Source organism: Monopterus albus, unplaced genomic scaffold (assembly GCF_001952655.1).
Source record: "Monopterus albus unplaced genomic scaffold, M_albus_1.0 scaffold373.1, whole genome shotgun sequence".
Lineage (NCBI taxonomy): Eukaryota > Metazoa > Chordata > Actinopteri > Synbranchiformes > Synbranchidae > Monopterus > Monopterus albus.
Genome location: NW_018128253.1, coordinates 659,751 through 674,822, shown reverse-complemented (window position 1 = coordinate 674,822; position 15,072 = coordinate 659,751). Strand labels below are relative to the sequence as shown.

General features: G+C 40.9%; 1 protein-coding gene across 4 annotated transcripts in view; it reads right to left on the bottom strand.

The window, feature by feature from the left end:
* The window catches only part of LOC109951262 (septin-7-like), a 95,741-nt gene that overhangs the window by 73,642 nt on the left and 7,027 nt on the right, over positions 1-15,072 (bottom strand). For 2 of the 4 annotated variants that reach the window (XM_020585649.1, XM_020585651.1), the window contains exon 2: positions 10,429-10,528. In XM_020585649.1, the coding sequence (XP_020441305.1) occupies positions 10,429-10,528 (100 nt within the window). Of the gene's footprint in view, positions 1-10,428; positions 10,529-13,914; positions 14,092-15,072 lie in introns of those variants that run through there. The other 2 variants (XM_020585653.1, XM_020585650.1) reach the window with 2 other exon arrangements.

Genomic DNA, 15,072 nt, shown 5'->3' with positions numbered 1-15,072 from the left:
CAAATGCTCCATTTTATCCGTTATGGCAACCCGGAAAAACACCAGTTCCTTCTCATTTATGTGGCAGCATCTTAACATATTGGCTTCATATCTGAATGAGTGCCCTGGTTACTTATGTAAAAGTCCCTATCCAATTTTAGGTTGGACCTAGTAACGTTTATGTACGACTTTTACACTGTACAAATCTGAGCCGCCTCTAGTCACATTAACAGAGAGACACACTCAAGATTGTGACAATCTTGTGACTAAAAGCCAGTAACGTTATGTACTGTATCCCATATCTGAAAAGGGCTTCAAAAAGACCTTGTAGTAGCTCAGCTCCATTTTACTGTCCCATACGCAACTCGTGACTCCGCTTGCAAGACCAGATTCATAACAAGCTTCTGAGCTCTCCTCCTGCATTGCCTTAAGAAGGCAGTGGGGGTTGTTAAGTACTGGCCTTGTAACATATCAGAAGCAGCATGAAGCAGGCACTGCTTCCCCTCTCCTTCAGGATCTCTTCAGTTCTGCTCTGACTCTTGGCTCTGTTCAGCTCTCTGCACTGGCGCTGGATCTCACTAATCTTTCCCAGAGTTTCTATTCAATCTGCCAGCTGGACAAAGGGACAGGAAGCAGCTTTTCCCCCCTCAGACTGAGGACTGGGAGGGAAAAGACAGAGAAGGGAAAAAGAAGGAAAACCCACCAGAAGAGCAGTTTCTGGTAGCATTCTTTGTCAAAGAGTGACTGGCTGCCAGCTGAACAAGCAGAGATGATTCCTGGTGAGCCCAGAGCTCCACGTGGGCAGCATCTACACATACACAATGTGGACTAATAATAGCTTTAATATACTGTATATAACCAACAACAACACCACTACATACCACATCACATCACTAAGTTCAGTATCATTTCCGAGCTGCCTGAACAGAACCTCTACACTCAGTTGTCTTTAGCTTGAGAGGCGGTGCAGACACATGGGATAACAACAGGGCTGCATGACAAATCATTCTGTGAGCATGATTCACATCCCTGTGCATTCTCAGTCTCACATGACAACAATTCTGCTGTATTTGCATTAGCAGGGAGATCTCTTGCATCAAACCAAGTGTTCTCCTTTCCTCACTAAGCTGTGTTAACCAGTAACTGTTAACCAGTGGTAACCAATAACGTCAAAGTGATTTATTTCTGCCTGCTATTCTGCACCAGGTGAACAGGGCAGGTGGCACAACGTTTGGAAAATAGTTGCTGGATGGCACAGAATATTCTTACAATGTCAAACATGTTGGATTTGTTCTTGAATCAGTCTTCTCTTCCTGTCTACAGCTCATCACATGATGTAACGCATTCCTACTATTGGTTAACTAAGCTTAGTGAGGGAAAAGGAGCACTCGGTTTGATACAAAGCATCTTCCTGCTAATGCAAACATGACAATCATTGTCACATGAGACCAAGATCACACAGGGATCTAAATCACTTTTACTGCATGGCCCTAGATAACACTAATGTTTTCCTAAGGGGCTTTTCCATTATAGGAGCCTCCTGAAACATGTCAAACTGATGGGTTCTGCATTTGTTTCCACCCCTGTGCATCCACTTTGGAGGTACGTTCCAGGAACATGGGAGGAGGGGGTGCATGCTCGCAGAGCAGTTGCCTGTGATTGGTTGAATGTCCACTAGTCACACCTCAATCATTAGCATTACAAGCACAGTGTGTAAAGAGGCACTTATACTGGTTTAGAGGTAAAGGGAGGATTTCACTTGCTGGTTTAGAGACAAAATGGGGACTTCAGTGAAGATGTCACAACCCTACAAGTTTGTGTCCTGCTTGTCCAGTGGCTGTTTGATAAACCGCTGGACTATGGAGTGAATCTTCACACCGTCTGTTCTGCCTCTGCTTAGCTGACTGCGTGTGAGAGAGGGCACAGCCACTCCCTCCTCCAGAGACTGACACCATAGAAAATACAATGGAAAAATAAAGCAGGACGGTCCACGTCAACCCGGGACGGCATGCGGGGCAAAGTACGGGGTATACCACTTAGGTTCCAATAGAGGAAGCAGCATTAGTGAGCACGTAGAGGAAGATTTAGGTGTTGGACTACACATGTTAATACTTGAACTTCCTCATTCATTTTGATAGCAACAGATCTCTTTTGTCTGAGTGAAAATAAAGTTAGCGTTACACGCACAGCACTTGATAATGTCAGATTAGCTTACCTTGTAAGGAATGGCAGTATGCTGCCTGCACAGTTTAGCCCAGCCATGCTGTTGGTGCCTATAAATCCGTAAAAGTTAGTCTGTAAATCTGTTTATTTCGGCGACGAGACATTAGATGCTTCCTGTGAATAACTGTGCAACAGGTCAAGCAACTAAATGGACCTCAATTACTATCACCAGCCCTCCTAAGTTGCATTACATCAAGTGATCCAGCTGTCTACACAGTTGGAGTGATTGTGTGTTAGGTCCTAACAAAACTGGCGTCCCATACTCAGTGTGCCTGAACACATCCTGTTCAGACAGAGGACTGAAGCTGCTGCTGCTCTGCTCCTGTGCAGCCACTAATTCACAGCTAAATTCTACTTCAGCACACTTTTAGCTATTTCAGCCATTAAAATGTTCAGCTCTTCAAGGACATTCATGTTTCGCTATATATTTTTTCTAAACTTCATACTTTTGAAATATTTAGCTTTATTTTGAAAATCTTGCCCATTCAAATGAAAGGGAAAATTCTACTTCAGCATAATTTCTGCTATGAAAATGTTCAGCTTTTCAAGAACATTCATACTACTATTCAGAAGGTTTCTAAACTTCATACATTTTAAATATTTAGCTTTACTTTGAAAATCTTGCCCTATTCAAATGAACGAGAAAATTCTACTTCAGCACACTTTTAGCTATTTCAGCCATTAAAATGTTCAGCTCTTCAAGGACATTCATGTTTCGCTATATATTTTTTCTAAACTTCATACTTTTGAAATATTTCTTTATTTTGAAAATCTTGCCCTATTCAAATGAATGGGAAAATTCTACTTCAGCATACTTTCAGCAATTTCAGGTATCAAAATGTTCAGCACTTCAAGGACATACCTACTTCCATACTTCATACTTTTGAAATATGTAGCTTTATTTTGAAAATCTTGCCTTATTCAAAGGAATGGGGAAATTCTACTTCAACCTAATTTCAGCTATCAAAATGTTCAGCTCTTCAAGGACATTCATGCTTCTCTTCAGAACTTTTGTAAACTTCATACTTTTGAAATATTTAGCTTTAATTTGAAAATTTTGCCCCATTCAAATGAATGGAGAAATTCTAATTCTGCATACTTTCAGCTAGCAAAACCATTCAGATATCAAAACGTTCAGCTTTTTAAGAACATGCGCGGATCTATTCAAAATTTTCCTAAACTTCATACTTTCTGAACTATTTAGTGTTTTTTAGCAAATTTCTGCCCATCGAAATGAATGGGGAAATTCGACTTCAGCATACTTTCAGCTATTGAAATGTTCAGCTCTTCAAGGACATTCATGCTTCTCTTCAGAACTTTTGTAAACTTCATACTTTTGAAATATTTAGCTTTATTGTGAAAATCTTTCCCCATTCAAATGAATGGGAAATGCCTACTTCAGCATAATTTCAGCTATCAAAATGTTCAGCTTTTCAAGGACATTCATGCTTCTCTTCAGAAGTTTTCAAAACTTCATACTTTTGAAATATTTAGCTTTATTCTGAAAATCTTGCCCCATTCAAATTAATAGGAAAATTTTTCTTCAACACACTTTCAGTTATTTCAGATATCGAAATGTTCAGCTCTCCAAGTGCATTCATGCTTCTCTTCAGAATTTTTCTAAATCTCATACCTTTGAAATATTTCTTTATTTTGAAAAATTGCAACTCAGGCCACCCATTGAACAGTGCACCTCGAGATCAAGATCACGGTGCCGGAGAGACAGACACATGCTTGGTCTAGATCACATATCAGCAAGCAAGTGCAGGCAGGGGTTGACCTACTCACACCAAATGACCAATAGGATCACAAACTATTGAAAGTTGCATCCCTGTCCAGGGCGGAGCAGTCTAAGAAGATAAAAGTGTTGTAAAAACTTAATTCCTGCGGGAGCTCTGTCTCTCTGAATCCAGAGCTGTAAGACCTACCTGTGATCAGACTTTCAGTAAACTTTGTTGATTTTAAACAGTCCTCTCCTGTCTTCACTTCTCATGCTTCCAACAAAAGAATTGGGTTAATTTCTAAAAGTCCTATTGTGTCATGATTCGGTTCTGCTGGACTATTTGGACTATTTTGGACTATTTTCACATCTTAAGTTCAGCATACCTTCAGCTAGAAAAGCCATTCAGGTATCAAAATGTTCAGCTCTTCAAGGCCATTCCTACTTTATTGCATCTCATCCTTCAGATTATTCAACAAAGAACTTCAGCCAATTCTTCTCAACTGTTTCAACAAAGAACTTCAACCATTTCGTCTCATCTTTCAGCTGTTTCAGCAATTGATTTCAGGCATTTTTAGGACCATCTTTCAGCTTTTATTAGCATCCACACTTATTTTCGACAGGAAATGCATTTCTCTAGTGATAACTTAGTTTGTTCGGAAAGCTTTGGAGGCTCGTCCTGCTGATCCTGGTATGTAGGGTTATCTGCCAGTCTTGCCACCTGCCATTTAAGCTAATGACACACTATTTCCCACAGTGCTCTTTTATTTTATACAACCAGACTCCTTGATTATTCCAATCCATACATTTAAGCCCATTAGTTTTGCTTTCAGGGGACACAAAGCACTGGATTATAAGACAAACCTAGAATTCAGTTTCTGCAACAGTCCCCAGCAGAAAGACTTGGGTAATAGCAACAACAACGTGCACACAAACATGCATACAGCTGGATTCCATTACAATCTGATATTTTGAAACTTCTCACCATGAGACATATTATAGCCAGACTGACCTTTATCTCTCTCACACACATACACACACACCATGCAAATCCCCTACATTTATTTTTTACCTAGTCCACTGCCCTTACTACAAGATTCCTGTCATACAACGGCTCAGTAGTGTGTAGAACGGAGACACTGCTGCAGAATCAGCCATGTTGTATTTTACAACTGTCCACATAAACTCCTCCAGGTGCTCAGTGTCCACAAGTGAAATGCTCAAATAGACAAAAACCATGAACAGTCTCATGTAGTGCAAATGTGATTTAAGTAATGGACTAGTAAAATGGGTTTTGTTGTTGTCAGTGAAAATAGAGAGCAATTTAATTAGCTTTCATTTTCAAATTCTATTTTTGTCAATTATATGAAGATTCATTCAGCTTTTTACAGTGTCTTGTGTCCAGGATGGAAAAGTATGTAAACATATATGTCTTCAGTTTTGATTAAAATAAAGAACACCAGATTTATCAAAGGCATATAAATGCAGCAGAGGTTGCAGAAAACACTGAGAAGTGGGATGAATGAACTCTAGCTGAGAACTTCCTCTACAGACGTAGGCTGTGTTGAGTTATGAGCGCACCGCTCTACTGCACATTCTGTTTGTGTGAAATCTGGATGAGCCGGGGGATGTGGGGTTGGGAGCCAAGAAGACTGGGGAGACACACAGAGGGCTCATGTGTGAGAGGGCCTGAAACAGGATCTAGCTGACGATGGTTCTCTGTGGTTCTCTCCCGAGCCATCACTCTGCTGTCTTGTCCCTCTCCTGCTACTCTTCTACAGTAGCTGTTGACTAAACAGGAAGTTAAATCCCCAGGCTAACATAATAAAGGTAGGACACCTTTGCATTAATACTTTCTCCTCTTACAACTGAAGGTGGCTGCAGTAAAACCTTATCAAAAGAAACAACCAGTGATTTGGCGATATCACAGAGTCACTGGCTTGATGCATTTAGTGCAGCCAAAGTTCTCTTTATTGTCATTGCATTAAGAAAAACACAACAAAAGCAAAGTGGCTCTTCCCTAGGTATATAATATATATAAATGAATTACAGTAAATACAACAAACACCATATGGCAGGTTAGAAATAAAACGATATTAGGAACTCAGGATATGCTACTGTCCATGCTAACCAACAGACAAGGTGACTCCACCAGGCAGCAGACTCCCACCGATGCTTTCCAGAAACACACAAATGTCCAGTAGACAACCCAAAGGCTAAAGGGCTTAACGAGAACTTCATTATACTAGATGACCAGCCACTACCTGCTGTGGAAAATGTCAGATTTCCCATCTTGGTGAAGCACTTAGAGCCCAGGTATAATCTGCCATCCAGAAGATAATTTCAGAGACGGCTGAACCCAAACCATACAACCGAGCGTTGTCACATTAGAAGATGTTAAAGCCATGAGCCTCACAACCGATATCTGGGCCTCAGCTGTGAGCCGCATCGAAGGTGACCCCCTCTTTTCAGTTGCAACTTTACTAAACCCTCAAAACAAAGACAGGTGAGACTGATTGTTTTAAATAAATTATTAATACCCTAAAGTTGGCTGCATTTTAAGTGTTTAGAAAAAGGTTTGGCAACACTTGCAGTGTTCTGATCAAATTTAATGCAAATATAAAAAAAAAAATGCATCTCAGACAAAGGCCTTTTATCTTTGCATTAATGTTGTGCGAAACACTGCAAGCGTTGCCAGACTTTTTGCTTTCTGGCTTCTTTTCCTGAGATGGTGCACCTTGACAGTGGTTGAAGCTGTGCCATTAAATTCTGCAGCATTTTAAATGGTAAATGTGAAATCGTGCAAAAACCAAAACCGCATTTGTTTCTAGCCCAAAACTTGAGATTTATAAATGAGTGTGTGTCCTTGGCCTCTGGCCATCTAGTGGTTGCACGTATCCATCATTACTCATATTTAATATTTTGTTTATCGCTTTATTGTGTTAGGGTGATTTTTATTTTACGCACTTAGGAATGGTTTTATTTTATAGCACACAAGTTATCATACTTATATGTCACAGTTATGTTTACATAGTTACATATCACCCTATTTGTTCACTGAACCACTGGTTAATATTTACTGTATTAGTCATTGAAGCACTGTTCAACATTATAGTGTTTTGTCCACTAAATCACTGAATCTCATTAGATTTACAGCTCTGGCTAAGAGACTCCACAGTAAATTTATTATCACCATCAGGCTAGTGGAGCCTGGGGAGTTACAGTTCACTGGGACTCCAAGGTTAGTTAAACAGAGATTAGATCAGGAGGCTAGCGGAGGAGAAAGCTTCATAGGTAGGAAGATTATGCACCCATACACACACAGGCAGAACAGTTTTAATTAGTGAAACGGAAAGCAATGCCTAATATGGAGCAGGTAGTTGGAAACAAAGGAAGAAGTGAGTGTGTATGTAGGAATTAAGGAAGTATAGGTATTCCTTCCCTTCCTAGGGCGCTGTTCACAACGATTGGAGCAGAAAGGACCATGGAGGATGGACGGACTGAAGGACCAATAACGGGAGAGTTAAGTCTAAACCACGGCTTCTCCCCAGCAGTTTTGACCAATTAGATAGTAGCACCTTTTCATTGTATACCGATAAGTTGAGGATAGTCTTTTCTGTTTATCCTAAACAGTGAAGATCCATGTGCACATGCTAATTTTGATACGTTAATGCATAATAAATTTCACACTGTGAAATATCCTTTTATTAGTCTTCTCTTTTCAAAATAAAAGAATACGCCTCACAATTGCAATGAAAGAGCTCTGTATCAGAATCTGTGTCGATATCAGCAGCCATGTACTGGAATCAGATCAGAACTAAAAAAGGAGGATTGGCCCATCACTACTAAAATGAACGACTTACTTACTGTAGCTCCAGGCTCATCCTCTTCACTAACTCTGGGCCTTTTCTTTAGGTGCTAATTGGTGTCGTGCCCCCATGCCATGACAGACACATTCTTCATAGTTGGCACCAGACAGTCTTCTTTCTGATTGTATAATAAAATGCTCCCAAATTTAGATGACCGGTCATTCACTCTTCTCTGCTGTAACCATGCTCAGTACTATCAACCACCTCCGCAGCTTTTGAAATGTTTTGAAATGCCTCACCGTTGTCACCCAGTCACTGACCCAGCCACCTCACACAGCTACGTGACTACACCCAGCTAATCAATAATTAATCAATAATAAATAGTTGCTGACTATTTTTATTATTGATTTGTTGTTGCAACCCTAAAATACAGGTTTTAAATGGTTTGCAGACCACTGCACTCAGTTTTTAGTTACATTTTACACAGCTTCCCAACTTTTTTCTAATTGGGGCTGCAGATGTTAGAACTTGGAGATACTGCATCTCAGTCAAGCTGAATTTTTGTTGTTTAACAGAGTCCCAGTCTAACATTTATTTTCTGTGGCTAATACAGCTGCGCAGTGGACAGATACGATAGCCTACACTTAGTGTGCACATAAGTGTAAAGTTTAATTTCATTCTGTATGACAGCTGAATAGCTTTGCAGGACTTCCTTTGCACAGTCATGATCTGCTCATTGCAGGCTCCTATCACACAGAGCATGGTTCAATATGTCATTCCAACACTGGTTTACTGTGTTTATCAAACCGCCAAACCCATGGTTCCCCCACTCCCCTGTCCACTTCCCTTCCTCTGTAATGCTCTTAGCCACATTTTGCATCAGAGTTCATTTAGACTGGAACCAACATCCTGCAGCTTATGTTCTTAGGTGTGTTATTGTGCATCGTACGGCCTTTACATTCTTAGTCTCTGAACAACACTGTGGATGTCATAAAAGCCACACAGCACACCACCGCTCTCCAGAAACTGCTTTCTGAACTGTCAGCTGATCGCCTTGGGCAGATCGGTGCACTGGATGCCACATACAGATGTGGACAAAATTGTTGGTACCCTTCTGTTAAACAAAGAGAAACTCACAATGGTCACTGAAATAACGTGAAACTGACAAAAGTAATAATAAATAAAAATGTACTGAAAATTAACTAATGACAATCAGTCATTGCTTTTGAATTGTGGTTTAACAGAAGCATTAAAAAAAAAAAAAAACTAATGAAACTGGCCTGGACAAAAATGATGGTACCCTTAACTTAATATTTTGTTGCACAACCTTTTGAGGCAATCACTGCAATCAAGCGATTTCTGTAACTCCCAATGAGCACCTGTCGACAATTTTGGCCCACTCCTCGTGAGCAAACTGTTCCAGCAGTCTCAGGTTTGAAGGATTCCTTCATGTTTCAGCTCTTTCCACAGATGTTCAATAGGATTTAGATCAGGGCTCATAGAAGGCCACTTCAGAACAGTCCAATGTTTTCTTCTTAGCTATTCTTGGTTGTTTTTAGCTGTGCGTTTTGGGTCATTATCCTGTTGAAGGATCCATGACCTGCGACTGAGACCAAGCTTTCTGACAGATACAGCAAAGCAGCCCCAGAACATAACTGAGCTTCCTCCATGTTTCATAGTGTTCTTTTCTTTGTATGCTTCATTTTTGCATCTGTGAACATAGAGCTGATGTGCCAAACAGCTCCAGTTTTGTCTCATCTGTCCAAAGGACATTCTCCCAGAAGCTTTGTGGCTGGTCAATATGCATTTTGACACATTCCATTCTCGCTTTTTTATGAGTTTCTTTCAACAGTGGAGTCCTCCTCGGTCGTCTTCGATGAAGTCCACGTTGTCGCAGACAGCGACGGATGGTGCGATCTGCAACTGATGTACCTTGACCTTGAAGTTCACCTCTAATCTCTTTGGAAGTTGTTCTGGGCTCTTTGGTTACCATTCGCATTATCCGTCTCTTCAATTTGTCATCAATTTTCCTCTTGCGGCCACGTCCAGAGAGGTTGGATACAGTGCCGTGGACCTTAAACTTCTGAATAATATGTGCCACTGTAGTCACAGGAACATCGAGCTGCTTGGGGATGGTCTTACAGCCTTTACCTTTAACATGTTTGTCTATAATTTTCTTTCTAATCTCCTGAGATAACTCTTTCCTTAGCTTTCTGTGGTCCATGTTCAGTGTGGTACACACCATGATAGCAAACAGCACAGTGACTACTTTTCACCCTCTAAATAGGCAGACTGACTGATTACAAGTTTGAAAACATCTGTGATGCTAATTAGAGGACACACTTTAGTTTAACATGTCTCTGACATTCAAATTTTCAATCATTTCTAGGGGTACCACCATTTTTGTCCAGGCCACTTTCATTAGTTTCTTTTTAAAATTCTTCTGTTGAACCACAATTCAAAAGCAATGACTCATTTTCATTAGTTAATTTTCAGTAAATTTTTATTTATTATTACTTTTGTCAGTTTCACGTTATTTCAGTGACCATTGTGAGTTTCTTTGTTTAACAGAAGGGTACCAACAATTTTGTCCACGTCTGTATGCTTAGCCTGATGGCCCACACACACAAAACATGAAACACACATGTGCACACAAACAGAAGCAAATACACACATTCATAAATGTTTCCAACTTACCTACAACCATTAACGTAAACTCGAAACCTCTTTTGACCGACTTCCGATAGACCTGGTTGGGGAGATTGGCGAAGCCCACATAGCCCTCTAGGCTCCGCTGCTGAAGGGTAACACACATACAGAGACACACTGTTACTGTCTGTTACTACTGGAATCACACAGCGTGAATGAAGGCTCTAAAACCTAACATTTAAATCTTTAATATATCATATAGGCCTGTGACAGCATAAGATGAGCCCTTATCAACACACAGATGCATGTCAGAGGACATGAAACTGTTATGGTGGTGTATGTGTGTGTGTAAACAAATGCAGCTGTACACAAAAACCCCGTTTTCTCTGAACCTACAGTTAGCATTTGTGTCCTGCAGCAACAGAGCAGCTGGGACAAATACAAGGAGAAGTGAGGTGGGGGGGGCTCACAGACAGTCTCCCTGTGTGTTGAATCATGTCTACCATGTAGTGAAGGTAGCGATTCTCAGTGCAGATATATCCACACGTTTCTGCAGCTGCTTCCTCTTTGCCACTGAGGTCCCTCTTCATCCCTTCCCCAAGTCCTCCCCCTGCCTCTATCCGTCTCCCAGCCTGCTGTCAGATTACACCCCCACCTCCAATCACTGTGCACTGTCCTGCACACTGCTGGCCTCTCGGCTCCGTCATGCCCGACACTACAGTGCTGCACTGAGAGGTCTTCTGACAGAAGACATCAAACTCCAGCATCAAGACAGAAAATGAGATTGTTGTGAACAGATAGATAGAATTTAGAAAGTCTACAGTTGGAACAATTAGTCTATTAACCAAAAAAATCTGATAATCGATTATCTTGGCCTTCTTTATAGAAAAAGGGCACATTTGTACTGACTCCAGCTTTTCAAATGGGAAGATTTGCTGCATTTCTTTGTCATACATCACTGTAACCTGAATGTCACTGGGTTTGGTCTTTTGAAGACTTGGGTTGCGATGGGTATTTTTCACCCTTCTGACCTTTTATAGAATAGGCAATTACCAAAAAAATCATTAAATAATGATAAACTAGACAGCACTCAGAGTGCAAACATCCTTCAAGGCAATTCAATTTCCCATATTGCCAGTGCAGCTAAAAGTGCTAGCTTACCTCCATGATAGCTTGACCCTCAATTTGATAGTTACTGAAGAAAAACTATTTCAGTAATGGTGGTCTTCTTCAGGATATAATAGCAATTCTGTTAATCAGATCGCCAGAGTTCCGGCTACCACTCGGTGTTAGTTGCAAGTCTGTGGCGTTATTTGTTGTCTCACAGTAGCAAGGTTTTGTCAGCTCTATAAATCTGAAGATTCTGGATCAGCAGATCTGGAATATTACTGTTCCAGATGATGCTTTTGTGTGTGGTAGGTCCCGATCACCCTGCAGACCCCCAAAACCTTCTAAGAGATGGAGCAGACATAACACAACAGTGTGTGTGTGTGTGTGTGTGTGTGTGTGTGTGTAGTATTTAACATTGAACACAATGCGACTGTGAACAGAACAGTAGTAGTAGTGTATCAATACTGGGAAAAACACTTCTCTGGATAATTTGCTTGCTCCGCTACAATGTTAGACATACATATGCATATCGCTAAAGTGTAAACCTCTTTTTTTGACACTGTCACTGCAACGACTCTGAAAACCACAGGCTCTATGTTCTGTATACGTTAGTTCTGGAGCTGGTTACTGCTGCGCTGCCTGACTGCCACGACCGTCTCTGGCTGTCATGATCACATATGATGTAGTTTCAGACAGAGAGAAGAGGTGGGGACATTGCTAGAGACTGTTCTGATTCTCACTTCACTTGTAACAATGGAAAATTAGAGGGAGAAGTTAGTTAATGCAGCTTTAAGCAATTTAATATAACAACTATCAGCAGGATAATCCTGCTGCCACGGGCTGAGCTCTGCCTCTAACAGAGACACGTGATTGGCTGAAATGCTGGGGAAGGAGTCATACATTCAGCAGCAGTCACTTTTCATTTGTAATTTCATTACAGCAAGATTTGAAAACGGAGCGTCTCACTTGGTTTTCTTATGAGGGGTTAAAACAATGCTCCAGCTGGTAGCACCACACTGACACCATGAGTTGTCTCACTTCTCAGCAGCCGGCGCCACCCCTACGATTGACACGGGTCAGCCACACCTCCTCGCTGAGCTAAAGGTTTCTGTTTGCCTTGCTGAGAGCTGCTCTGAGCAGTTTCCTACTTCACTCTGAAGCTAGGACTGCTTGCTAAGGGTTTTAGACTAAGTTAAAAGCCCTCTGAGAGTCAGTCTCGGATTATTTATGAATATGGGCCCTGGTTTCTTGTGCGTACGTCATTGTATTCAATGACAATGACTTGAGGCCGATGCACCCCCACCCAGCCGCCCCTTTGTATGGACAACAATGTGAAAGCATTATATAAGAGGAAGTTGTCCATGACAATGTAACAAACTGAGACTCACTAGTCACTAACTTAGTATGTATGTGAGTCTCTCTCACTCTACTGTCACCCTTCTAAATTTAGCAGTCAAATGCTCTCTAAATATCTAGTAATCTGATGAATGAGAACCAAACGAAAGTCTATGTCTACACAATAGGGTACAGTTATCTTGGGTTCACAAGGAGCTTGGTGATGGCACTCTGCGCAGAGTGAGGAGAAGAAACCTCCATCCCCAATAAAGCACACACTCACGTACTTATAAAAAAAATGAAATGTATTTCAGGAAAAAACTTAGCAAGTATCATTCAAACAACAAGACCCTTACAATTCCCAAACAGACCTGGGCCTGAACAAGACAAGAACAATATTCCCAAAAAAGAAGATTGTCCAAATAAGATACAATTCAGTCACTTCTTTTCTGTTTGATGTGTCAATTGTATGGTATCAGGTGTGTGGTATCATGTTCGACCCCAAAAAATTAATTTAAAAGTAACAAATAAAATATTGAGATCTCAATAGAAAAACGTAAATCCTCTGTAATCCTACCACCCTCCTGGAAACAGGTGGTTGTTAAAATTAAAAAAAAACAAAAAAAAAATTAACAGCCTACACCCTACACACAATTGTGCAGGGAAATCCTTCAAGGCATTTGCATCTCAAAACTTAATTATCTCTTATCCCATTTCCTTCGGTCTTTCATACCCGGTTATCGACCAATAACCAATACAAACATGTTAAGGAAAATAACCCAGAACACAACAATCAAATCACCTGTAGAAATCCCAAGGCTCATATGAACTTGTAGCGGGTTCACAGTGACACCCGAAAATATGCACGAGAGTATGCTACTCCCAAAAGCACATGGATGCGCTAGCTTACATTGCACAGGCTTAATACAGCTACCCACTCATTAGCACTCATAACATTCACATTTTTTCTTCAAAAAAATAGCATATCCTGACTGGTTTCTAGTTAATAATATGCTGACTTCTACACAACTGAAACAACACTGGAAAAAACAGCGTAACTGATCAATGCATCCAGACGTATTGACTCACCAGGATATTCTTCAACAAGTTAGTTCTATGAAATCACTGGACTCAACATAACACTTTTGGTGCTCAGGAACAACACCTCAACCAATATTTCGAAGCTCAAAAAGCAGCGTTTCTTAAAGATGTTTCTTCCATCCAACCCCAGAGAGTACAGAAGAAAGTTTCTCTTCCCTTTTTTATCTTTTTTTTCCTTCCACCGGAAATTGAAGGATGCTGCCGTCTACACTATGGTGCATTCACAGGGCATGGGAAAACAATACTTGGCAAATAATGTTAAGCTTACTGGAAAGAAAAAAATAAAACAGGAAAGGAAAAAAAATATATACACAACCAAAATAACCTAGGTTACAGCTGGTTTACTGTGACGCTTTACAGCAGCAAGTAAGGGGTAGCAGAGGTCACGCGACATAAAGACACTACTGAAGTTATTCAACAACTACTTTAGTAACGACAGTAATGTTGATCTCACATAAATACCACATTACCAAGACGGAATAAAGCCTGTGTTTTGACTGCAGTTAGCTGGCCTCCTCCTCACTTCTCCCTGCCGGCAAAGCCCTGACGTCTAAGGCTAGTTACCAGCTACGAGCCAGGGTTAAAGCAGTTTAAACCAGAGGTCGCCAGCTATGGTTCAGGGCCACAGATCTGGGCAGGTAACACCGTATTTGAGAAGGTTACAGCTAGTCAGGACCGTGTTGGTAAAGCTGTAATCAATGAGGAACTTATGCCACACCAGAAGTGAAAACTAACCAACACTGACATTTAGTCTAACTCTGCGTTTTACTTTTCCCGCTATCTGTGACACTGTGAAGCTGTAGTTACACATCAACACCACCAGTGGGCTTATGGACACAGACTGAGGGACAAGAAAACCCATGTATTGGCCTCATCAACACTCACTAGGCAGTGGGCCTAACTGTGAACAAGCCTGAAGCGCTTTCTGCCATTTCCCTGTTTGTTTTGCACATACAACTTTCATGTGTGAATATGCATGTGTGTTACATTAGGTGCCACCACTGATGGTCTGTCCATTTCCCTTTACGTGCACAGTAGGAAGCACAGGTAATGTCTGTGGGCTACAATTATTAGAGCAGGTTGCCAGTGCGTGTCTTTGGATCACATGCTGCACCGAGTAATACAACATACAGTGCCTTGCGAAAG